Here is a 24,531-nt window from a genome sequence, read left to right as displayed (position 1 = left end):
TTTTCTCTTATTATTAGTTCAAGGTCGAAGGTCCTGTTTAAGAAATATACCATAAACCAATGTACTTACTTGATGATAATGATTCAGTACATGTGCAAGATAATACATATATGTAATAATGATGATCAAATGCCTTATGAAATCTAAGTAAATAAATTAAGAAGGTAAATTAGTTCTGCATAAACCGTTCAAAAAGCGCGTAAGCACGGTTATAACTCAACGAAAGGACGCGATTTCATTAGGCAACCTATCAGATATAATGTGTTGACATATGTGTTATCTTGCATATGTACTGCATCACAGGAGTACATATATTTCTTAAGCCGGATGTTAGACTATCTATCAAAGTTTAGTCTCAGGCTTAGGGCCTTGCTTCCTAAAGCCTCGCCGACGTCTATCAGGGCAAGCGTACACGCCTTCATTGTAGCGTTCATCTTGTCTCATGTCTGGACGGTACTGGAAGCTATCGCCATACGTCGGAGGTTGTATTTGAGAGGAAGCTGAACAGTTGGAGCGGTTGTCGCTGTCATTGTCGGCGCTGTCTACGTCACCTGATCAAGTAAAAAAAAAATATAGAAAATGAAATAATTTTCGGTAGGTTAATCAAGTACCTATGTCTTATCAAAAAATATGAAGTTTAGTATTTATTGATTGTCAGTGTCAACATACCGTCACTGCTATTGTTGCTAGGAACGTGCGCATCTCGCAGTCGCGGTCTCCGTCTCCAGTAGCGAAACTCGCGAGGGAGGGTGTACGACCGTGGCAGGGATATCTATGGATGTTAAAAAAAGATAAATAGGTACAAAAACTATTTCCCACAGCATCAAATATAAGTAGGGTTTGAAATTTTAACACATAATTGACCAACAGAACCAAAGTTTTTGTTTCTATAATCGAGGTAACTATTTCAGTAAAAAAGGGATTCAATTAAGATTAATTAGTCAAGTACACGAGGTGATATCTGCCTGATGTCATTGTTGTAGTAGATGAGAATTATGGTGCTGGTGGTGAGTGTTGTGTGCGCGTGCGTGTGTGTGTGTGTGTGTATGTGTATTTGGGCATGTGCGTATGTGTGCGTGTGGGCGTGTGTGGTGTGTGTATGCGTGTGTCCTCGTGTAGTATACCTGGCTGTCGATGTCGCTGGGCGGGCGAGGAGTGTCGCGTGCATCGGGCGAGTCGGAGCCGCTGCTGGCGCCGCCCGCCGCGCCGCCCGCCCCGCCGCCGGGCCCAGTGTCCTCTTTCTTGCGATTACTTTACATAACACTTAGCGTCAGTGTCGAATAAATGTTATTAACACTGAAGATATATACATTCAGTTCGAGGGACACATAAATGCAACTAGTTTTGAAAGGACTAAATTTTGATTTGACACATCTGTGGTGTAAATTATATTTATTGATAACAACTTTTCGTGTAATTATCATTCATCGCCATAATTATGGCGATATTTTTTTCTCCCCATATGGTAAGTTAAAATAAGATGGTTAAATTAGTAACATATGCATATTATACTACTTGCCACTAAACAATATTTCAACTAGGTATCTTTGGACCATTATTGATTGATTGTTTAGAAGAAGGATAGGTCAGCGATTTCTTTGAAAGCACTACACTACAGGACTTTTATGCATTAAAAAAACGTACTGCAAAAAATAAATCTTTTCGGGTCGTTAATACCAGAAGAATAAAATTAAAATCTCTCCAATTCCATTTCTTTTTTTCACACTAATTTGTAAGCATTAAGCCTAAAACTATATTACTATTCGTATTTGTGATTAAAAGAGTTTTATTTCGAGATAAACTTTTCCAAGGCGGACTAAAATTATAAAAAAAAAAAAATGACTTACGAATAAGGACCACCCCAATTGCAGCACACTTGTCTATTACAGCTCTCTAAATAATGCGGTGCCAGTAAAATCTCCGGTGTCCTGCACCTCTGTATCTTCCTTAACTGTTCCATCTTCTTACCCCCCAATCCTGGATATGGAAATATTCTTTCACAGTTATGGTTGTACTGGTTACAGTTGCCCACTTCATTGTATATACCTCTTATATTCTCCATACCTTGTACGTTTGCCAAACTTTGCAAGGCAGACACATACTCCTCTTTATTCTCACCAAACTTATTATATACGTTTTGAGCATTTTCTTCGCAGTAACCAGAAAAATCGGTCATATTTTGTCTATCTTCTGAATAAATTTTTTGATTATTCTGTGCTGGTATCCTTGTATTATTCTGAGCTGTAGCTTCATAATTGTTTGCGCTCACGTCTGGTAAGTAATTTCTGGGACTGCTGTTAAGTACGTTTCTAGGACTTCTGCAAACGTTTGATTCATATTTCCTATTTTCTCCAATGGCTAAGTAATTTGGAGATCTTAATGGAGTTCTGTTGATTTCGTTCCGAAGATTAGAAGGATTCTCATAGAATGTTCTCGAATCTTGATTGTACATGTTTTGAGCACGCATATCCGTGGTTGAATTTTCGTTGTTCTGAAAATTCGGAACGTTGTATTCTGGTTTTAATTCAGTGTACGTTGAATACATATTACACGTATGGGGTAGGACTGGATAATTTTGGTAAGAATGCGTCATTTCTATACTAGGCCAAGCGGGTGGTTCTGCATGCGTTTTAGCTCTTGGTATCGGCTGTCTCTGTAAGCTACTGTATATTTCTTCAGCAGCCACGGGAGTAGTTTTGGCTAACTTCCCCTGCTTTATTTCCTCCTCGATAACCCTGAGTTCTGCTAGCTGTTTTTGTTTCTTCTCTTGCAGTTTCTGTTGTATGTTTACTCGGGATCCTACACTTGAGCCTTCGTTTTCTGATGAGCCGCCCTGGAAAGTAACATTAAGTATATGAGAGTGGACTGTGGGGTGATCAAACATAAGAACTATGTCTATACATTTAAACTTTTTAACTTTAATATCAATTGAAAAAAAAACTTAGTTATATATGTCATTATGTATGTATTTAAATAGAAGTCTCGTTCCGTAATAGTTTTCGTAATATATATATATATATTTAATACATAAAATTCTCGTGTCACAGTTTTCGTTGCCATACTCCTCCGAAACGGCTTTACCGATTTTGATGAAATTTTTTGTGCTTATCCGGTATCTATGAGAATCGGCCAACATCTATTTTTCATCCCCCTAAATGTTAGGGGTAGTCCACCCCTAAATTTTTTTATTTTTATTTTTTAGACAAAATTTTTAATTTCTATTTTTTTATGATACAACATAATTGTGTTTGCTCGCAAACGAAAAAAAAACCGACTTCAATTAAATCGACAAGTAATACAACGTAGATCGACGAAAAAATAGTCAAGCAACTACGCGTTATTAAAGATTACTCAAAAAGTAGTTATCAGATCTCGATAAAAATTATATGTGACCACATGATAAACATCAGCTTTCGATTAAATTAAAAATTATCAAAATCGGTACACCCAGTAAAAAGTTATTACGGATTTTCGAGAGTTTCCCTCGATTCCTCTGGGATCCCATCATCAGATCCTAGTTTTCTTATCACGGTACCAAACTAGGAATATCCCCTTTCCAACAAAAAAAGAATTATCAAAATCGGTATATCCAGTAGAAAGTTATGCGGTATAATACAACGCAGGTCGACGAAAAAAGCGTCAAGTAAAAACACATTATTAGATATATCTCGAAAAGTAGTTGTTAGATCTCAAATAAATTTAAATGGGACCAATTGGCACACACCACCTTTCGATTAAAACAAAATTTGTCGAAATCGGTCCACACGGGCAAAAGTTCTGATGTAACATACACAAAAAAAAAAAAAAAACAAAAAGAAAAAAAAAATACAGTCGAATTGAGAACCTCCTCCTTTTTTGGAAGTCGGTTAATTAAAAAATACATACAACCCAAAATTTTCAACCCTCTACCATCAACCCCTATTTTTAATAGCGTTTAGCGGCAAGACAACGATTGCCGGGTCAGCTAGTATATATATATATATATACTAGCTGTGCCCGCGGCTTCGCCCGCGTTTAAATCAGTGAGTCAAAAAGTTTTCCCGGCAAACTTGCCACGATGTCCTTAGATGGCGAAGTAGCTTCTTCCGGACCGAGACAGATATAAATAATATCATAAATAACGGTTCGTTATTAAACAGGTTTGTTATTTTTGATGGCGCATTGGCGTGTTGGAGTGTTGGCGTGTTGGCGTATTGTCGTGTTGGCGTATTGGCGTGTTGCCGGATTGGCGTATTGGCGTGTTGGCGTTTTGACATGTTGGCGTATTGGCGTGTTGGCGTATTGGCGTGTTGGCGTGTTGGCGTATTGGCACATTGGCGTGTTGGCGTGTTGGCGAATTGGCGTATTGGCGTGTTGGCGTATTGGCGTGTTGGCATGTTGGCGTGTTGGACTGTTGGCGTGTTAGCGCATTGGCGTGTTAGCATATTAGCGTGTTGGCATGTTGGCGTGTTGGACTGTTGGCGTGTTGGCGTATTGGCACATTGGCGTGTTGGCGTATTGGCGTATTGGCGTATTGGCGTGTTGGCGTGTTGGCGTGTTGGCGTATTGGCACATTGGCGTGTTGGTGCATTGGCGTATTGGCATGTTGGCGTGTTGGCGTATTGGCGTGTTGACGTGTTTGCATGTTGGAGTGTTGGCATGTTGGCGTGTTGGAGTTTTGGCATGTTGGCGTGTTGGCGTATTGGCGTGTTTAAGTTAAGCGGACAATAAAAAAAATGTCGATGTTTCCGATTTTAGTAATTTTCCTATATATAAAAGAATCAAAACTAATGAATGAAAACTATTGCTAATGTGCGTCAGATGTAGCCCGGACGATGACCACTGACTACTGCGCTCAGTCAGGCGTTATACACATTATATAATTTATATGTAGAAAGCCGGTAGCGATAACTCTAGGAGAAGTCTCTTCCAGCTAATCTGCGGTAGTTGTTTTATTTATTTTTTATTTTATTACTGGACTTTCATTTGGCCAAAATATCTGTGTTGTTACGGCAATAAAATATATAGCCGCCCCCTATCTTCCCGTGGGTATCGTAAGAGGCGACTAAGAGATAACACACTTCCGCTACCACCTTGGAACTTAAAAAGCCGACCGGTGGCGGGATAACCATCCAACTGGTGTCAAACGCCCTTACCAGTGGAATATTAAAAAATCCGTTCTTAGCGGACGTTTTCTAACTATAATTACCTCCCTGCTAAATTTCATCTTTGTCCATCCTGGATGGATGGACCATCCAGAGGTTTTTGAGTTCTCGTGATGAGTGAGTCAGTGACCTTTCTCTTTTATATACATATATAGATTACGATGCATTATTTGGACTCCTTTTCACCATCTGTAGAGCATACATTTTAAATTTCGTCTCTTACTTTAAAAACATAGGTCTTTCATACAAACTTCCGACCGCCGTATTATCTTTTACGTCCTATACAAAACCTACTTGCCAAATTTCAAGTATGTAGGTGTTATAGTTTCGGAGATTTCGTGATAAGTGAGTCAACCTACCATCCCTCGTTTTAACCCCAAAAGGGAGTTGATTTCTAAAGATACATTATTTGGACACCTTCTCACCATCTATAGAGCATACATTTTAAATTTCAAGTCTCTTACTTCAAAAACATAGGACTTTAATACAAACTTCCAACCCCCGTTTTATCCCCTTAGGGGTCGAGTTTCGTAAAATCAGTTCTTAGCAAATGTCTACGCCCTATATGGAACCTACCTGCCAAATTTCAAGTTTATAGCTGTTATAGTTTCGGAGGTTTCGTAATGAGTGGGTCAACCTACCATCCCCCGTTTAAACCCCAAAAGGGAGTTGATTTCTAAAGATATATTATTTGGACACCTTTCCATCATCTATAGAGCATACATTTTAAATTTCAAGTCTCTTACTTCTAAAACATAGGACTTTCATACAAACTTTCAACCCTCGTTTTACCCCCTTAGGGGTTGAATTTCGTAAAATCCATTGTTAGCAATAGTTTACGCCCTATAAGGAATCTGTCTGCTAAATTTCAAGTTTGTAGGTGTTATAGTTTCGAAGATTTCGTGACCATTGAATCAACCTACGATAACCCGTTTTAACCCCAAAAAAGAGTTGATTTCTAAATAGGCATTATTTGGACACATTTTCACCATCTATAGAGCTCACATTTTAAATTTCAAGTCTCTTACTTCAAAAACATAGGACTTTCATACAAACTTCCAACCCCCGTTTTACCCCCTTAGGGGTCGAATTTCGTAAAATCCGTTCTTAGCGGATGCCTACGTCTTATAAGGAGCCTACCTGCCAAATTTCAAGTTTGTAGGTGTTATAGTTTCGGAGATTTCGTGATGAGTGAGTGACCTTTCGCTTTTATATATATTATAGATATACTGTGTAACTCACGTGGTGGTGGTGCGCGGGCAGCGGTCGGCGCCAGAAGGCGGCGGGCGGCGCGGCGGGCGCGGGGGCGGCGGGGGGAGGCACGAACGATGTCGGCTTCTTCTTCTTGCGACAAGCCGCCGCACTACACACGTTACCAGAATTATAATAAATTAATAAACTTGTGGACCAGTCCCTTCGTCAGTGTCCACGTGTCTACTTCGTATGTTAAAGCAGGCAGGACGCATTGCTCGAAAACACTACTTGTTTATAAACAACATTTTTCATTTAAAATGGTAGGAAAGTCAAATCTGTACATTGAATATTTTTTTTAAAGAATACTTGGGGTGTGATCTACATTCGATACCGAAGCCAAAAATATAGTTTTTAGAATTTTTGTCTGTTTGTCTGTATGTATGTCCGGGATAAACACAAAAAGTACTGCATGGATTTACTACAAATTTGGCACGAATATTATTAAGAAGTCGGGTCAACATATAGGCTACATATTATCACGCTATCACCTACGGAGAACGAGCAGTGAACCTTTATTTCTTCAACGCATTCTGTAACAAAGTGTAATCTAACGACGCATATTTGATTACTCATATAAAAAAAATGCTTGACATACATTAAGACGATAAATACATTTCTTTTGTGAGTTTTTTAAATATGTTAGTAAGGATTGAGATAGTAATTGGCCACTATAAGAATGAATAAATAAATATCATAATTATAACATTCACACATAGCCGTCTGTTCCAAGGTAAGCAACTTAATGCTTGTTTTATACAGGTAACAGCCGACTGATATAGCTAAAAAAATTTTGAATAAATAAACATGGAAATAATACATATATAAAGTACAAGTATTACACCCAGGCTCAGGCGGGAATCGAACCCATAAGCCGCGGAGCAGAAAGCAGGGCCGCTACAAACTGCACCGACGGGCTAGTAGAATGAAACAATATTTATAATAATGTTATATATATATATATATGTAATGTTATAGATAGATATAGGGTAAAGCTAGGCTTAGAAAAGAATGTAATTTAAGACCGAGTTGTTCACTGTATAATAAAAACGTTACTTTTATGTATCTGTAGATTAGATACATTAAAAGTGAGTATACATAGATTATAATGTATGGTAATTTATATATATCGCACACATGATATTCGGAAATGTAATCAAGATAACTGTGCTGAAATTAAGAAGCTAAAAAGGCACTAATAAGTTATGTCCATTGTAGTTTATGTATTTATTAAATGATACTTGAATTACTACATCTTGTACCAGTTGTCCCTAAGTTAATATAATGAGTAAAAGGTATGAATAATCACTCTATTTAGTGGAAGAGGGCAATTGTTACATTGAAATTGTGGAGGTCGTCCGACCCGAGGAGTTAGTAGACCATTATTCTCGAGGTGTACTATAAATACTACAGAAAAAGTAAGTAAAACGAAACATATAACTTCATACCTATTATTTACTGGATTTGAAAATCTACAGTTAAATACACCCGGTATTGCGGCATTATCCGTTTGGCTGGGTTTACCTTAAACAAAAAAGAAACGTTCACATGATTTTCCAGAGTTCAATTTAATATTGCGTGATTCAGACATATAGACGCTTACCATTTTTGTTTTGCGAAGAAGCATTTGTACTATTTGTTCCTTGTTGGTGCTCTCCTAACATATATCCCAGCCTCCGTACATGAAAATATCTGCAAGATACGATTTTTGTAATGTCTTGAAGTAAAAACGTATGGTACGATGTAGCTTTTGATTTTTTGTCGCGTAGATTTTTAATTTAAAAGCGACGGTCTTAAATTTAAATAACTGGAACATATATCTATACGAGTATAGACAAATTGTTCTATTCGTAATTTCAAATTAAGTGAACGGTATTTTAGGTACCAAGGCTTGCTGATATCAATAGCCAAAAATATATCGCATATTGTATTCTCAAACACTCGTATTAAGTGACCAAAAAGAAAATCTTTTTCGTAAAATCCTTCATAAACAAATAAAAACGAAATTTCTATTTGTAAAACTAATATCACAACTTAACAGCAAGAATCGAATTTTGTAAATCTAGTAACTAGTTTAAATGAATAAAAATGAATGTTGCTAAGCGCATAACTCGAGAATGGAGAATGGAGGTTTTACTACTAAAAAAAAAACAATTTTTTACAATTAATTTTCAACAGAACTAAGTCTGTTCGGACAGCTAGTAAAATAATAAAAAAAGTAGCCCATTTAAATCGCCGAGTTTAGAAGATTCAGATTTATTCGTATCTGTAATATATGAGTTTACTGAGGTAGGGCACAGCAGGAATTTCTTGCTCAAAATATGGAGCATCCCGAGTGGGGAAGTACCTCGACCTTACAGAAGATCACAGCTAAATAATACTGCTTTTAAGCAGTATTGTGTTCCTGTTGATGAGTAAGGTGACCAGAGCTCCTGGGGGAGATTGGGGATTGGGTCGGCAACGCGCTTGCTATGCTTTTGGTGTTACAGGCGTCTATAGATTACGGTAATCGCTTACTATCAGTATCAGGTGAGTGAATATTTATTCAAAACATTTTTAGTAGCAAATTACTTTTTCATTGTATAATAACTTTCTTGTCTTATGATAAATGGGGGATTGGGGATTGGGTCGGTAACGCGCTTGCGATGCTTCTGGTGTTGCAGGCGTCTATAAGCTACGGTAATCGCTTACCATCAGGTGAGCCGTACGCTTGTTTGCCGAACTATAGTTGCCATGCCATGGCTTACAAGCCTGGCCCAGTCCCGGCAACCAAGCCTGGCCCAGCCCCGGTGACCAAGCCTGGCCCAGTCCCGGCGACCAAGCCTGGCCCAGGCCTGGCCCATCGTTATCATCCCAGACTTCTACCAATACTGGGTCAAGCCTGGCTTGCAGGCTTGGCCCAGAGTTCTACATAGTTCGGCCAAGCCTGGGTCAGGCTTGGCCCCGTGGTACTTTCCTGTATGGGTAGTGATATAAAAAAAATTATGAGTAGGGCCAGGGCGGCAACAAGAGGAGCCAGCTCGTGAGTAGGGCCAGGGCGGCAACAAGAGGAGCCAGCTCGTGAGTAGGGCCAGGGCGGCAACAAGAGGAGCCAGCTCGTGAGTAGGGCCAGGGCGGCAACAAGAGGAGCCAGCTCGTGAGTAGGGCCAGGGCGGCAACAAGAGGAGCCAGCTCGTGAGTAGGGCCAGGGCGGCAACAAGAGGAGACAGCTCGTGAGTAGGGCCAGGGCGGCAACAAGAGGAGCCAGCTCGTGAGTAGGGCCAGGGCGGCAACAAGAGGAGCCAGCTCGTGAGTAGGGCCAGGGCGGCAACAAGAGGAGCCAGCTCGTGAGTAGGGCCAGGGCGGCAACAAGAGGAGACAGCTCGTGAGTAGGGCTAGGGCGGCACAAGAGGAGCGAGGTCGAAGGCCGACCTGTAGTACAGCAGCATGCAGGCCAGGCCCGCGGCCGCGGCGCCCGCGGCGGCCAGCGCCGGCCGCAGCGCGCCGCGCCACGACCACCACCACGCCGTCACCAGCACGCCGTTCTCCACGCACATCACGCAGTAGAACACCACCTGCGGACAGGCTCTCCGTTCATCTTATCTTATTACATTTGCAGCAATTAGATCATATTACTAATTTTATGCTGTGGTTACGGCATCAAAGAATATAGCCTCTCTTCCCGGGGGTGTCGTAAGAGGCGATTAAGGGATAACATAGTTCCACTACCTTTGAACTTAAAAGGCCGACCGATGGCGGGATAACCATCCAACTGCTGGCTTTAAAATACACAGGCCGAAGACGGGCAGCAGCGTCTTCGGTGTAACAGAGCCAGCCCTACGGTCACCGACCCGCCTGCCCAGCGTGGTGACTATGGGCAAAACACACGAGATCATGCCATTTTTGGCGCGAACTCGTGGAGGCCTACCTCCAGTAGTGGCCTCGGTGGTAGCTTCACTTTTAACGATAATTAAAATTTAGCGAGATGAAAACTTTACTATACATTTGCTTCACAAAAATAATAAGTATCGCCCAACGAAGTAGGCACGATTCAGCTAGTATAGTAGTAGTAATAAATAAATATACGCATAAAAATACTGTACAAACGATATACATATAGTATACGACGATCACACGACATAATATGTAGATAATATATAATAATAAACATACTATATACACACGAAACTGTACATACTGTAGATAATTTATTACATACAATATATACATAATACTTACATATATAAAATATATACATCACAATTAAGACGATAAAAGCGATCATGACGTGTTTAGTGACAAATAATGTATTTTAAGATATATATTTTTATACAATGACGATACTTTTAAAGTCTATTTGAATAAAGTAAGCAAAACTAATAACAAGCTACAATCTAATCCAATCCAATCTCTCATTATTATCAGAAAATCCATACAATTATTTTCTAGTTACACACGTTTTGAAGCTGCGTTTTCGGAACATGAAACTTTTTAAGACATCATTTACAACTAGCTGTGCCCCGCGATTTCACACGCGTTAATTTGAAAAAAAAAATACCGTATAACCTTCCTCGATAAATGGGCTAACTAACACTGAAAGAATTTTTCAAATCGGACCACTAATTTCACGTTCAAACAAACAAACAAACATACAAACAAACTCTTCTGCTTTATAATATTAGTATACATAACAGTCGATAATCGAGTTATTTTATCAATTTTTGAATTTACGATACTGAAAGTACTGCTTTTTAAACATTAATTTAATTATAGTTATGGCACGGTAATACCTATAAATCATGTTTTATATCGGACTAATTATTTAAAGTCTTAAAGCTGAGTATATTGTAAGTTAGGAACACAAATGTACCAAAAATACAGCTTGCGAAATTCTTAAGTTTTTATTAACTTTAAAACACATTTAATTCATTTGGATATTAGGAATACGATAGTAAAAATACTAAAGATGACGTTGATAATATGCCATCAAATAATCGCAACCTCAGCTGAACTTAACCGCCTTATCCACGGCTTCGCTCCCATTGAATTTTTTAAAATAAAATAGTACCCTACGCTTCTTCTTATACCTCCAAGAATATGTGTATAAAATTTCATGATAATCGGTTGAGTAGTTTTTGCGTGAAAACATAACAAACAAACTTACATTCACATTAAAATTATAATATTATTAGGGAAAACTATAAAAATATGCACATAAATAATGTTACCATTTTCTGTCTATGGTTGTGTTCCTGTAGATTGATATACGCAAATACGTATACGAAGGCGATCAAGGCAGACAGGTAAGCTTTTCGCGGACGACTGATGTGTTCACCGTGAAACACGTTCTTTGGAGATATCAGCCAGAGGAACATCGACACCCAATGGAGACCTGATCGGAAACTTCAAGACTTAAGTATAGGAATAGTTTAAACATTATCCCATTGAGGACATATCAATCCTTAGAATTAGTATAAATTCTACAATAATTAGTCTTTCTTATTTCTTTACCATAATGCGCTAATCTGATTATGATGAAAATAAATATGGATATACTCGTACATATGTTTAAACCTATTAAATACGAGATACTGTTAAATTTTAAAAACTTATGAAGCTTTTAGAGAATCATTTACTAAGTGATATTTTCTCATAATGAATCATATGAATCATACGATCATCATTCTTACTGAGACTTACCTATAACTAAAAATACCCAATATTCGTAGACTAGAGCGTAAACACTAAGCGCCCATATCCGAGCGGATACAGTTCCCAAACGCCATAAAAACTGCAACAAAAATAAACTTTCTGTATATCTTAAAATCTTCCTAAAAAACAAAAATATGTTTTTATTCAGTTTTTTTTTTTTGGAGTGAAACTTCTTTAGGCGCATGAGGGTATAATTTTTACGGATGACACGCAATAATAATAATAATATTAGCGTCACGAAGACGTGCAACGTTTTTGTCGAACAATAGAGCCACCTGGCGTGTACTATAAAGGTTGTAGCGAAACTACAAACTAATGTGTGGGTAACACAAAAATAAAATCGTAGAAACTACAAAGGTTGTTACATTAATATCGATAATACTACATTGAAAACTGGCTAGATGGCGTTGGAACGGAAAGCTTTAGATAAACGACACTTAATAATTAGTTTGCCAAAGAAGTTTCACTTATGATACGTGTATTTTGTACGCACGCACTTTTTTTTTGTTTATATAACGGATTTCTTATATGTGCTAGCAAGTTTTTATCAAATATTGAATTTTTTTATGGTATTCGTTTCTTGTTTCCAAAGGTTCTTACGATATTTGATTTTTGTTGTTAGTTTAAATCCAACCATTTCCATTTGAATTGTTCTATATATTATGTTTTAGTTTATGGTTGTCTATGTTTATATAAAAGATTAATTATCCGTGATAAAAAGTGTCAAAAGTTTAATTTTATCTGTGGTTTCTTATCTCTCAACGAAAAATTAAGTTCTGTTTTTGTAAATTAATTGTTTTTCTTTTTGTTTAGCTTACTTGAAAGATAACTCCAAGCCAAGTAAGCACCAACCGATGCACATTCTGTAGACGCACGTTCTTGCTAAAGCTGGCGAGTGCCCAGCAGACGGAGAACAGAGACAGTGACGCAGATATCACATTCAGCTCCGCAAATGCTTTGTTTGCTGTGCAAGAGGAATTGAAGTAATTGTTTAATTGAACGAGCTAATTTCAGGATCTAGATCTGGATTGAGGGCTCTTTCATAAAGGAGATGTCTCAGAACCTAATCTTCAAGTCGTTCAATGACAAAAAAAAATGATAAAAGCGACTTCACCAAGCTATTGCAGATGTTGAACATTTACCCATAACAAAATAATAAAAAAAAAGTTTTATATCCTTAAAATTAAAAAAATATTTGAAATAACCAAAACACGATTCTTACTTTTGCTATATTTTCCGGAATTTTATCGGAGATTTATAAAAATGCATTATCAAATCTAATTACAGACCTGCTAGCCTACCTGACGGTTCGTCAACTGTTGGCTCAGGAGTGACTCCAACTAATTCACTGGTAGACTCTAAGTCTGCATCTTTGAGCAAAATGTGAAGTTGTAATAGTAACATAGGTGCTGCCTCACAAAATGCATGGACTAGCCGTAGCATACCTGAAAAAAAAAATCGTTCTTTTGTTGATTTTGGCGTAAATGTGCCACAATTTACATTACAAGGAAAAGGAGTTTTCCGGTCTTATTACTCCAGTATGTATAAAGTAAGTAGTCTTACAAAGATCCCGAACTTGGTGTTTGACTCTTCGTAGTTCCACTGGTACGAGTAGTCGCGCGTATCGCCATAGAACACCCATTTGTAAGCAATGAAGAACAATTGGTAGCCAGGGAGGTCGATCTTTTCGTCCTTCGCTCGCCCACCACACGTGTAGGTACCATCGAAGAGAAAGAACCTAAAAATAGTGTTGTGCCTTAGAAAATTGAAATATCTATTAATGTTACCGGAGTCTTCTTGATTCGGTTTTGATTCGATTTAGACGAGATGGAAACGAGATTAAAACAGGCTTGGTTCGTTTTAAATATGTTTATTAAAACGAACCAAGCCTAAGCCTGTTTTAATAAACACTTATATACCTAAATAAATACTAGATCACTGTGTTTAAAAGTTAAAATAATTAATTTTTGATATGTAGACTACTTACTTGTGATATTAATAGTGACGTGATGACTATCGATATAGTGGCTGCAAAAGTGCATTTATACCCACGCTCTAGTAATGCATAGCCCATCACTAAGTCGAAAACAACGTCGCAAAAATATCCAGCTAGGGATATAATGTTGAATAAAACATCGCATAGGGGTAAGAATTCTGCCATCTTCTAACATTTCTTCTATTATCTTGATAAATCTTGCATTTCTGTCGGAACCTACATATTTAAAACCATATTAATCTGAATTGTTTTATTACTTGAAATAAAAGAAATTAAATTGGTTTTTTCCTTTTTTATACACATATAAGCCTTTGCCTTAGCTCGTTATTATGGATTTTAATCGACGGAAATCTCTCTTTCTCATATTTAAGACTTTATAAAGCGTATCTATAAAAACCGCATCCAATTTATTGCAACAGTTTGTGTTAATATACGTAACCAAAATTCTTAACTGGGATTTTCTCTCTTCTTTGTCTATATAAGAGCAAAATAAGGCATATTCGTACAAATTGCTCTTATAAAGATTTGTTCTTAAAACGTGTAGGTACCTGCTGACTCTGACCAGTAACAACATTATTATTAGCAATGATTTCAAAATAATTTTTTAAAATAATAATCATCATTTAATAATATTACCTAAAAATGGAAAAAAAAATCGTATATAAATTGAATAATTACGTAATATTTTAGTTTAAGCTGAACAAGTGTTAGGTAGTTCACAAGTATAACGTTTTATATAAAAATTTACTATTTAATCAATAAAGGTATTAAACTATTAGGGTAGTATTTTTAGTTATTTAAATTAAATATATAATAATTAAATTGGTTATAATTCCCTATTTGACCGGTTGCATTTTTATATGCGTTTAACGAAACGTTTCGTAAAAGAGCACGCTCAACTCCATCTCAACTCGCAGAGCAATTTGACAAATATGTGACAGTTCAAAATAAGCGTCAACAACTCAATAGTAGTTCAAAGCACTTTGGTTCAAAGTTTTACTTGTAATAGGTAATTTTCTAGTATTTTCTAAAACGATTAGTGAAAAAGATGTCGAACTATACTGATTTAGTGACTAAAATAGGAAAAGATACTTCGAGAGCGGCATGTAAAAAGTGCGGTTACGCCGGACACTTAACTTTTCAATGTAGAAACTTCATTAAAGTAAGTTTATTATAAGTTAAAATTGATAACATAACACTATATATACAACAAACATGTGTGATATAAAATCAAATATCATATGTATATCAATCAAATGTACTAAAATAATACTGAAAGCTTAGATAACTTGCACTTTACTAAAATAATCTTCACGAGGAAGTTGCTTAATACAAGACAATAAATATTTGTATTTCCTTTACAAATATTTAGAAAATAAAGAAACATTGATTTACAATACACAGCAAAATAAGCATATTATGCTAGGAATAACCTTCCCTCATCAGCTTAAAAAGAAATGATAACAAACACAAGTGTGACAAAAATGCAGTCAAATGAAATTTTAAATTTGATCCAAATTATCCAATATTTTTATGTTATTTCATTCTGTTTTGGGTGATGACAATATATTCTTTTCTCTAATAATTAAATTACCAACTCAATATTGTGTTCTATTTATTTATATGTAAGGTTTGATAATAAATTTTCAATATTAACTAAATTTTTTGTAACAGGTAGACCCCAATAAAGAAATTGTTCTAGATGTAAGCAGCACGAGTAGCGACAGTGAAGAAGAATACGCAACTCCCTTACAAACTTTACGAGAAGCTGAGCTACGGCAGAAACTGCAAGAGAAATTACAGAAAGCAAAGGAGAAAAAGAAAAGCAAGAAGAGAAAGAGATCTAGGTATTTTTCTAATTACCCTTTTTACAAATGCCCTTAACATAAATTTATTTAAGAATAGTTTCCAATTTGCTAATCCACACCATCTTCTTATTTTCAAATAAAATATTATTTATTTTTAAAAGCTTCCTTAGTTTTATTAGTCTAGCATTTCAAACATTAGCTAAAACAATACTATTGACCAAAACACACAAATGCTCTTCATTTTTTTAACTGTTTGTTGTAAGGATTATAATTTTTGTAGGCTGTACATTATTTTAATTGACAGTATAGTATAAAATTAAAGTATTTAAGGATAGCCGCATCTTTAAAAGTTGCAATATTGCAAATTAGAATTTCCTTGAAAGTGTATAACTCTTAAATTGAATACAAATACTATATGTTACACACTTGGCACCCCTGCATAAGATGAGAATCCTTTTTTAGATGTCAATAAACACTCAACTAAGATAAAACAAAAAAAAAGCATAAATACGCAGATTATCTGTATAGCTACTAGAAAAATTTGCAACATCAAGTCGAAACAATGAATCGGGGAGACAAATGATAATCTTAGGAATTTATTTTCAGGAATGGCATATTTACTGAGTAAAATGTTTCAAGTAAATTAATTTCTATACTGAATTTGAGAGTATCTGCTTGATAAAGGCTTCTTATTTTGTTTATTAAAAGGCTAAAAGACGTTGCCTAAATACTACCACAAGTCATATTATGCAATATTTAAAGATTTTTTTTTGATGTGACAACCTGTACTAAATCGCCGGTGGTATACACGAAAAAGGATGAAAAATTGCGTTACGCGCTCACTGTCCCGGATTGCTCAATAATAGTATATGGAATGCGGGCATCTATGTATATTCCATATACTATCACTCGATTGGCCTATACGTCCGAGGAGATGTTTTGTTAGGATGTTGTCACGTTAAACTATCAACCGTAAACCAACTTTACAGACAACCAAATTTTTTTTAAATGACCAGAAAAGTATTTTAGAGACAGTTATATTCTTCTTTTTCTTTGTCCTACCAGTTATAGATATAACAATAGAAATTTTTTATGCTGTTTGTAATTTTCAAAGTTCCAAAGTAGCTAATAAATACATATCATATGAAATTATTTCAATACAATAAGTAATTAATTTATATTAAGTTATTAAAATTATCCATTATGAGTTGTATTAACAGTCATATCTTTATCCTTGAGGTACTTAACTCTGATTCTATGGGATTTTGCACCAATAAAAGGTTATATGTTATCTGAGGTCTTTAACTAGCACACATTTATTGTATACTGTTTTCCTTGTAGTGAAAAAAGTGCTCTAATAAAAGTTCCTATATTTTTTATGCTAATTATATATTAACGTGTCTTATATATCACACGATTCTCTGTTTCTGAGGTAGGCAACTTAATGCCAGTATTACAGGTTGTAGCAGCAGTTTGAAATGAATATGTCTATATCTTAGCTGTTTATAATGTTTTTAACTTTTATTTATTTATAGGTCATCAAGTACATCTTCAACGAGTAGCAGCAGTTCAACATCATCAGATAGCAGTAATTCAGATAAAAGAAAAAAAAGAAAACACAAGAAAAAGAAAAAGTCCAAAAAATCACACAAGAAAAGTAAAAAGTATTAAAAATAATTTGTACTCGACTATCTGACTTGTTCTAAAATTGTGTTCAATAATTAATAGTTTTTGAATAAATTGATCTTTTATAATCTGCTTCTTTTATTTATACCCCAATATCATTTCACTTGTGTGTGTATTTACAAAGAACAATTTTTATAAATATTGTATTTATTAATTTAATAATTTTTATAATTTTATTGCACATTTAAAATTACATTAAAGAAAATAAAACTTAAAAAAAATTGCCAAGGCGTTCTTATCACTAATACTAATATCTTACAGACAACCTTTATCAGTAGAGAAAATATTAATAACATAAACAAAGTATGTAAATTAATTACTTATTGTATTGAAAATTAGGTTGGCTTATATTCAGATATGATTTTTTAGCGTAATATGCACATGCTATAATAATGTTTATATTAGAAAAGTTTCGCGTTTAATAAGTGATTTCATAATTTTATTTTTCGATAATTCCGTTATTTACTTTTGTTCATTGACTAATAAGAGCTACTACAAAATATGCTTGTGTTAATTATATGACAAATGACATACATTCGCTTATATTGTGTGAATTATAAAAAGTGAAATAGATCAGCTCTACGTAGCGCGACTAGAAAGTACTTCCTTTAATTATTTTTCATACCTAGAAGTTGTCCTTATATAGTAATAACTTAATATTTAGCATATACTATTAAATAATGAATGAAACTAGTTAATATAACAAATATTTCTTACCTGAATCACTCGAATTCCTTAACTTATGTTGAAAGTACGTACAAAAAATTGACATAGGCACTTAGACGCGTGGTACAAATAAAAACACAATTTATATCTTTAATTACAAATGAATTATATCAAATTATAATATTATTTCAAATATTACACTTTAAAATCTACAAAAAGCTCAAATATTTTGGTTAAGTTGTTAAAAAGTTTTAGTCAAGTTCACGTCAAAAGTTCACAGACTGGTCTGCCATCTAGCGGTCGGTATGTGAAGTACGTGAAAGCTCGATCGATTGTTTTGTTGGAAACATCACTCACAATCTCAGGCTCAACATGATTAGAATGAACGCACCCAGTTTAACAATTAGAATTCTTGCTAGACAGCGCGTCCTGAATTTTTTATGAGTTTGAATATTATTCTTTTTTGCTAAAAAATACTTTATCGCGAGATCTTGATCCGTCACACGGCGTAACGGTTTTTTTGTATTTTTTTTACGGCGAGACCTAAACAATGTACGTTAAATAGTTTAAAGTTTTAAAGATTCTTAATAAATTAATATTTTCGAATATAAACCTTTTTTATTATAAGTTACTTACTCATCACAATGTATCGAGCAAGAATGGTAAAGTCTCAAAAATCCCGGTAAAGCAAATTTCAACATCGTCGTTTCTTGTACCATTAGTTTAATTAGTGATATTTGATCCTTTTTCATTTCTGATATATTGCAAATGGTGTTCTATAATATGTAAAAGTTTAGTATTATTCAACTTAATCATTAAATATAGCACGCTCTATAGACTCAAATGTTCAATAGACTCACAAGCTTCGAATTCTAATTAATTTGCCTATAAATACATAGTGCGTATGATGTAGTTTGCAGGTTGAATTATTTTATAATATTTTTTAACCGATTTCAAAAAAGGAAAAGGATCTCAATCAGATTGAATTTTTGATGTGTACATATTTTGATGATTTTTTTATTATTTAAAAGCTGATGCTAGTTGTGTGATTCCCTTTAAATTCCAGCGAGATTAGACGAGTAATTTTTGAGTTATCTTTAAAAAGTTGTATTTAATTGACTTCGACTATATATGTATTATGGACATTCTTATTTTATCATTTGTCCATCAATCGAAGACAATTTTTTTTGTTCAAAAAAAAAAACCTTAATTGTAAAATTTTTGTTAACATATTACCTCTGTAAGATCTTTAATATCGAGTGTTTTCATTTCTACAGACGTTACGAGACTCTTAGTAATAGTTTCACTCTGTCCACTCACAAGCTTAACGCATTGTCTGTAGGTCGCTTTGTCGTACTTACATTTTGTTTCTATTTCTCGTGTCGCTTTCGTTATCTAAAAGATTTTTAGTATTATTTACTTTTTGATAGTGTTTAACCTCAATATCTAAGCGTAAAATTAAAATGTATCAAGGCTCGAATGCAAAGAAAACATAGATAGTAAATTGATTGAAATCGATATATTTTACTAAAAGAAATCAAATGTTTGTTCACAGATTAATCCAGGAGGTGCTATGAAATATAAGCTGCTTGAAATTAACTAAGCCAGTATTGCGACTGTATTTTACGCACCTAATGCAAGTAAAGACTAATTATTATTCTATTGTTGTATTTACCTCTTTAATATCCCTCAATAGTGCCATAGCTTCTCTTTTATATGTTTCGAACAAGTTTATTAAGAGATCTTTGGTAAATAAGACGAGATCTCTCTGTGTTGGTACTTCGTAAGAACCAATGTTTGAAGGCTGCTCTTCGATGCAGGTTATGTTTTCTTTCATGTATATTGGCTTTGCAGTCGTGTTGGTAATAAGGACGAGAGGTTGTAATGTTGGAGTGACCTTATTTATTTGTAGGTAAAAGTAATAAAATATCAAAAATAATTAAGTATCATTTCGTGGTTCTAATTAAAATATCTATTTATAGATTGGTATTTTATTTTGTTATCAGATGTTTATGAGTTAAAATTGGATAAACTTGATTCTTTCTCTTCCACTAGGTGGTAGTTAGACAAGAGTGTGGACTATTTTTTTTTATTTTATAAGTACAACTAGGTCGCCAAATAAGCGTACGGCTCATCTGCAACACCAAAATCATCGCAAGCACGTTGGCGACCCTATCCCCGATTCCCCCAGGAGCTCCGGTACCTACTGTAAGCTCGAAGCAAGCACGCTAGCATATTTTTTATATATTTTTATATTAAACATACACACAGTCTGTTTCTAAAATAAGCAACTTATGCTTGTATTATAGGTAACAGCCGACTGTTATAGTAAAAAAATCAAAATTATAATCAATTGTGACACTAGAATTTTATATATAAGATTTTTTTTTCTTAAAAATAATAATTACAAAAATAGCCATCTTTCAAGTTGGATCAAACTGCACACGGTATATGCGTATTTACTGTACGTACCACGGCGCGTTGGCGCAGCGGTCACAGTACTGCGCTGACGGTCGCGGGTTCGATCCCCTCTTACGACAGATATTTGTATTGGCCGTATAGTTGTTTGTCGTGGTATATGTGTATTGTGTGTGTTTCCGGACCCCCAACACAGGACAAAATCCAACTGGGGGCCGTTGAGTGTGAAGCGTTTATTTATATTTATTTATTTTAATTTGATTTAAATCGGTAAAGTAGTTAGTCCATCGCGGACAAACAACATGTGTATCGAATCGATTAAGTACTGTGATATTATATTTATGACATCAATCAACAATTAAATAAAGTCTATCCCTGGTAATATATTTATTATATCCCTAGTAAATAATTATATTTTAATCATTATTATAATAAGACAAGATAAACATTTATAAAAAATAAATTATTACCAACAACGAATTAGATAAAACTTACATTTAAACATTTTATCTTTGGTCACTACGCAATTGAAGTTCAAAGCTATATGAACATATTGTTATTAGTTCCAGTGAAAATCCGCCGCGACTCAAATAAGGCACGCTTTTTGATATAACACGGTTAGTTGAAACATGTCGCTTCTATTATTTAAATTATTTAATTATATTAAATATAAAAAAATATTTCTAATATCCAGTTGTTCTGTTTTGGTATTAATAATAAAACGTACGTATATTATATTATATACTTTATTGCACTAAAAATAATGTATAGAAAAATTATACATAAAGTTGATGGCAAAGGTGGACTTATCTCTAGAAGAGATCTCTTCCAGTCAACCAATGGTCATGAGAGAGTGTCATATAGCGGGGAGCACAGTGCAAGAATAATAACGTAATAGCTAAAGAACTGTAATATATTACATACTTACAGGTATAAATACATACACTTACATAGATACATACAGATATCATACATATAAATATACATATACACATATATCATACATATACATATACACATATGCATACATACATACGTACACACATAAATACAAATACACGATATAATATTATAGGTAATTATATACTTACATATCCATTAAGTAGATGATTGTAAATTGAGTTGAGAAATAAAGTGCTCCTTTAATTTACGTTTGAAAGAAACAAGAGAAGGATGTGATGGATAGGTATGTGATGTTTTTGGGTATGGAACTTTTTAAACTATCAAATTACCACCTTTTACAGGAAACCAACGTCAATTCATCGAGTCTCTTGCTATCATCGCGACTAATTCCAGTTGGATCGATAAGAGCAGGAACTGATAGTTACTACCAGAGCTATTTTTATGGTTTAATTAAGGGATCCTAGGTGGGAATACCTACCAAACTCTTGTTGCAGGAAATGCTGTGTAGTCCGAAAGCATCAACCTCATTTCCACATGGACGGCTGTATTCAAAACACAGTGGAGCTCTTAATCGGAGACACAAAGCAATTCTAAGACTTTTATTATGTTAGTATCCCAAGGATTTTTGATGGCCTTGCTTGTAACCAGTGACCTGGTTCTTTATATAAAATAGCTAGAAGGCACGTATTAATTGTTTCATATTGAAAAATACCTCCCGATAGAAGTATATTTAATGTAGTATTGTACAGTTAAAAGATCATACATTTTTTGAGTGACTAATTTAAACAGGTCGAGTTATTCATAGAAATTGTTTATAAGAGTTTTGTCAACATTGCGCAGTTCTTGATAAACACTTTGACGTTTATTATGTTCCCCTTTGTATTTCATGAGTTTTAATTAACACCGTACTTTTGAGTAACACCATACTCTTTATTATCAAGAAAACAGTTTTTTTATTTAATTTGTATTATCTTCTAAAATATTAAAAAATGTGTAAAATTTTATTTTATAATTCCTTTATGATATAGGCATATTAAAGCAAATACGTATTTTGTAACAAATATTTTTTTAATTTGAATATTGTTTTTACTCATCCTTTGAGTCTAATACTTCTAATTATTTCTTGATAAAAAATGTTGGGTTTGCTTTGGTCACAATAATGATCATTTGATCCACTTTATGTAAAATGTGTATATTTTGTGTAACTTTTTCGTGGGCAATGGCTTTGTAATCAGATATTTGTAGTGTAATATCCCGGAACAAAAATAATAAAAAAGTCGTTTAAAAGTAATATCGTTTAGTCGACTAGAAGTAATCGACATTCATAGTTACTGAACCGCTATCATCAATCAATCAATCATTACAGCCTATACAGTCCACTGCTGGACATAGGCCTCCACAAGTTGACGCCAAAAATAACGTGAACTCATGTGTTTTGCCCATAGTCACCACGCTGGGCAGGCGGGTTGGTGACCGCAGTACTGGGTTTGTCGCACCGAAGACGCTGATACCCGTCTTCGGCCTGTGTATTTCAAAGCCAGCAGTTGGATGGTTATCCCGCCATCGGTCGGCTTCTTAAGTTCCAAGGTGATTGTGGAACCTTGTTATCCCTTAGTCGCCTCTTACGACACCCACTACTACTGAACCGCTAATACTAAGAAAACTCACATTGTGATATTTTATGGTCTATATTTCGTCTAGTCAATTTAGGTTCCTTAGAAATAGTTAGGTAAAATCATGTTAGTTGAATAAAGTAGGTTCCACTTTTCTTTTATTTCGTCTGTTTGTGCCATTGTCACAGAGAAGACAGTCTTTTGGACCTTAAACTTTTTCAACTTAAAATTACACAATATAATTAACTATTAGCATGTTGTATTGACACATCGGTCAGGTTTTTGATATTCATTGTTGTAATAAAAGTTGCTTGACACGGCGTTTGTGAATAAAAACGTTGAAACTATCTAGGTTGTTAATTGTGTTTCATAGTTCAAAAAACGTAAACGAGGTTTCTTTTTCTAAAACTAAGCGTAATTCGTTTAAAACGACTAATGGTTCTTGATACTGTACTTTGCGGACTGATTAAATGGATCCGTGTGACAATATAATAGTTACTATTAAATAATATAGTGGATTTTTCCGTGAAAAAATTGTTAATCAGAGGCTTAACATTTCTCGAATGAAATTATACTTTTCTAAACTTTCATTTATTATTACTTATTGTCTTACTAATGGTTCTAGAATACATATGTATGAAGTATCTTTATATACAATAGTTCCAAGAATAAATCGATGTGAACTATTTGCTAAGGAACTCTAAAAAGCACGAAATACTTAATTTAAAAAAAATTGAGTCGTTATTATGTGAACCAAATCGTGAGAAATATAACGTTGTACGTTATTTACATGATAATGTTTTTCTAACCGTCCGCTCACAAGAATATTTGTCTTTAGTTTTAAATTTACATCGATTTTTTTTAATTTGAAGTGGCAGGTATAAGTTAAAAAAAAATATTTTTGAAAAGGCCACTATAAAATATTTTAATTATAATCATCGGCCTATACTAACATTAAGGTAGTTCACAGCCAGACTGGAGAAATCTCTGAAACTTACAGAAGATCACAACCAAATAATACTGTTTTTTTGAATATCATATCAAAAATTGACCGCTCCAGCGGGGATCGAACCCGCGTCTCCGACTGACCGTGTCGGTGTTCTAGCCAATTAAGCTATGGAACGATATACCCGCTAGATCGAAATTTTTGATATGATGATTTTTATATTCGGTTTAAGCGAACCGTGGCGCCCTCTATAGTGAGCTCTTTACAGAAACCCGTAACTATTCAAAGTTTCATTTTGATCAACGATTTTATTTTTGTGAGCCCGTGAAGTCCCGTTAAAATCGGTCCGACAGTTTCAGAGATTACTTGGAACAAACAGACAGACAGACAGACAAAAATTTTAAGAAAA

At 34.7% G+C, this 24,531-nt stretch overlaps 3 protein-coding genes across 3 annotated transcripts; 1 reads left to right on the top strand and 2 right to left on the bottom strand.

Moving 5' to 3' along the window:
• Nucleotides 1-339: 339 nt before the first annotated feature.
• LOC123665465 lies at nt 340-14,247 on the bottom strand. The gene is made up of 14 exons (XM_045599766.1): nt 14,074-14,247; nt 13,650-13,824; nt 13,388-13,531; nt 12,905-13,050; nt 12,075-12,165; nt 11,603-11,766; nt 9,807-9,949; nt 7,999-8,087; nt 7,844-7,919; nt 6,387-6,507; nt 1,848-2,833; nt 1,125-1,251; nt 670-772; nt 340-551 (listed from the first exon to the last, which is right to left on the bottom strand). Exons 1-14 carry the CDS (start codon nt 14,245-14,247, stop codon nt 343-345), a joined length of 2,748 nt encoding a protein of 915 aa, XP_045455722.1. The 3' UTR covers nt 340-342.
• A 741-nt stretch (nt 14,248-14,988) lies between these two features.
• Nucleotides 14,989-17,644, top strand: LOC123665472 (protein SREK1IP1-like). The gene is made up of 3 exons (XM_045599773.1): nt 14,989-15,244; nt 15,757-15,929; nt 17,426-17,644. The coding sequence occupies exons 1-3, from the start codon at nt 15,131-15,133 to the stop codon at nt 17,559-17,561; spliced, it is 423 nt and encodes a 140-aa protein (XP_045455729.1). The 5' UTR covers nt 14,989-15,130; the 3' UTR covers nt 17,562-17,644.
• A 951-nt stretch (nt 17,645-18,595) lies between these two features.
• Nucleotides 18,596-20,079, bottom strand: LOC123665339. Its single transcript, XM_045599652.1, has 4 exons — nt 19,918-20,079; nt 19,479-19,637; nt 18,879-19,018; nt 18,596-18,785 (listed from the first exon to the last, which is right to left on the bottom strand). The coding sequence occupies exons 1-4, from the start codon at nt 20,077-20,079 to the stop codon at nt 18,596-18,598; spliced, it is 651 nt and encodes a 216-aa protein (XP_045455608.1).
• Nucleotides 20,080-24,531: the final 4,452 nt, after the last annotated feature.

The sequence above is a fragment of the Melitaea cinxia genome, chromosome 24 (genome assembly GCF_905220565.1).
Source record: "Melitaea cinxia chromosome 24, ilMelCinx1.1, whole genome shotgun sequence".
NCBI classification, from domain to species: Eukaryota; Metazoa; Arthropoda; class Insecta; order Lepidoptera; family Nymphalidae; genus Melitaea; species Melitaea cinxia.
The sequence above is the reverse complement of the archived record's forward strand: the minus strand, read 5'-3'. Positions and strand labels throughout refer to the sequence as shown.

Bases quoted from the DNA above. Each gene is read 5' to 3' on its own strand.
- LOC123665339 (XM_045599652.1), bottom strand. From the start codon at position 20,079: ATGAAAGAAAACATAACCTGCATCGAAGAGCAGCCTTCAAACATTGGT. The intron at 19,019-19,478 runs GTAATATGTTAA...TACATATTATAG, and splicing joins ATATTAAAGATCTTACAGAG to AACACCATTTGCAATATATC. The intron at 18,786-18,878 runs GTAAGTAACTTA...TACATTGTTTAG, and splicing joins TGCTCGATACATTGTGATGA to GTCTCGCCGTAAAAAAAATA.
- LOC123665472 (XM_045599773.1), top strand. From the start codon at position 15,131: ATGTCGAACTATACTGATTTAGTGACTAAAATAGGAAAAGATACTTCG. The intron at 15,245-15,756 runs GTAAGTTTATTA...TTTTTGTAACAG, and splicing joins AATGTAGAAACTTCATTAAA to GTAGACCCCAATAAAGAAAT. The intron at 15,930-17,425 runs GTATTTTTCTAA...ATTTATTTATAG, and splicing joins AAGAAGAGAAAGAGATCTAG to GTCATCAAGTACATCTTCAA.
- LOC123665465 (XM_045599766.1), bottom strand. From the start codon at position 14,247: ATGGCAGAATTCTTACCCCTATGCGATGTTTTATTCAACATTATATCC. The intron at 13,532-13,649 runs GTAAGACTACTT...TTTTTTTTTCAG, and splicing joins ACACCAAGTTCGGGATCTTT to GTATGCTACGGCTAGTCCAT. The intron at 552-669 runs GTATGTTGACAC...TTACTTGATCAG, and splicing joins TAGCAACAATAGCAGTGACG to GTGACGTAGACAGCGCCGAC.